Here is a 692-nt window from a genome sequence, read left to right as displayed (position 1 = left end):
TATATATAAACTCTACAACACAAAAGACATGTCGACGCTGACGCAGGTACTTTCTGTCGCGATACGACCACTCCCACCCGATACCACTGAATGCGACAAACCTACATACGGACAAATTCACATAGTCGATCTAGGCTTTAAAGCTATCCCGGTTGTTCTATAAGACTTTCAGGGCGTTGTTAATCGATACCTACTATCCGCTGGAGAATAATAAAGCTGCGTATATGTGAAGGTTGACATACCCGTACAGGCGATCGAGGTAAGCCAACACCCCGGTTTGTTTGATATTGCTCCACAAGTCTGTTCGTAGGCTGTCGATAGCCTTTAACGCTTGCTGGTCCAAAAGATTATCTTTGCAGAACTCGCTAGCCAACGCAATACCCCCCCCACCTCCTCGAGTCCCAATATTAGACCCCTTTGTAGTCTTGTTTGAACCCTTTATCAAGGCGCTCCATTCTTTGTACACACGCCATATAGTCAAGTGGTCAGATCCAGTAGCAAAAGATGTAGCGAACTTCCGGTGTTGCGCACGTGCACGTACCAGATCAGGACCGTCCATTGGCTGGGGTTAAAAAGAATATAGATATGCTCACCTGTCAAAACGTGAATACACAAATCATACACGCGGGACAAAATGAGTTTGTATATTACATTTGCAAGTATTGGGGTATGACATACCAAAACTATAATTT

The 692-nt window shown here is 44.5% G+C and overlaps 1 protein-coding gene across 1 annotated transcript; it reads right to left on the bottom strand.

Moving 5' to 3' along the window:
• Positions 1-242: 242 nt before the first annotated feature.
• Positions 243-559, bottom strand: SARC_17957 (hypothetical protein; the record flags this gene model as incomplete). Its single annotated transcript, XM_014287958.1, has 1 exon — positions 243-559. A coding segment is annotated over one exon (317 nt), but the record flags the coding sequence as incomplete, so codon positions are not given.
• Between the last annotated feature and the right edge of the window lie 133 nt (positions 560-692).

The sequence above is a fragment of the Sphaeroforma arctica genome (genome assembly GCF_001186125.1).
Source record: "Sphaeroforma arctica JP610 unplaced genomic scaffold supercont1.12958, whole genome shotgun sequence".
Taxonomy (NCBI): Eukaryota; class Ichthyosporea; order Ichthyophonida; genus Sphaeroforma; species Sphaeroforma arctica.
The sequence above is the reverse complement of the archived record's forward strand: the minus strand, read 5'-3'. Positions and strand labels throughout refer to the sequence as shown.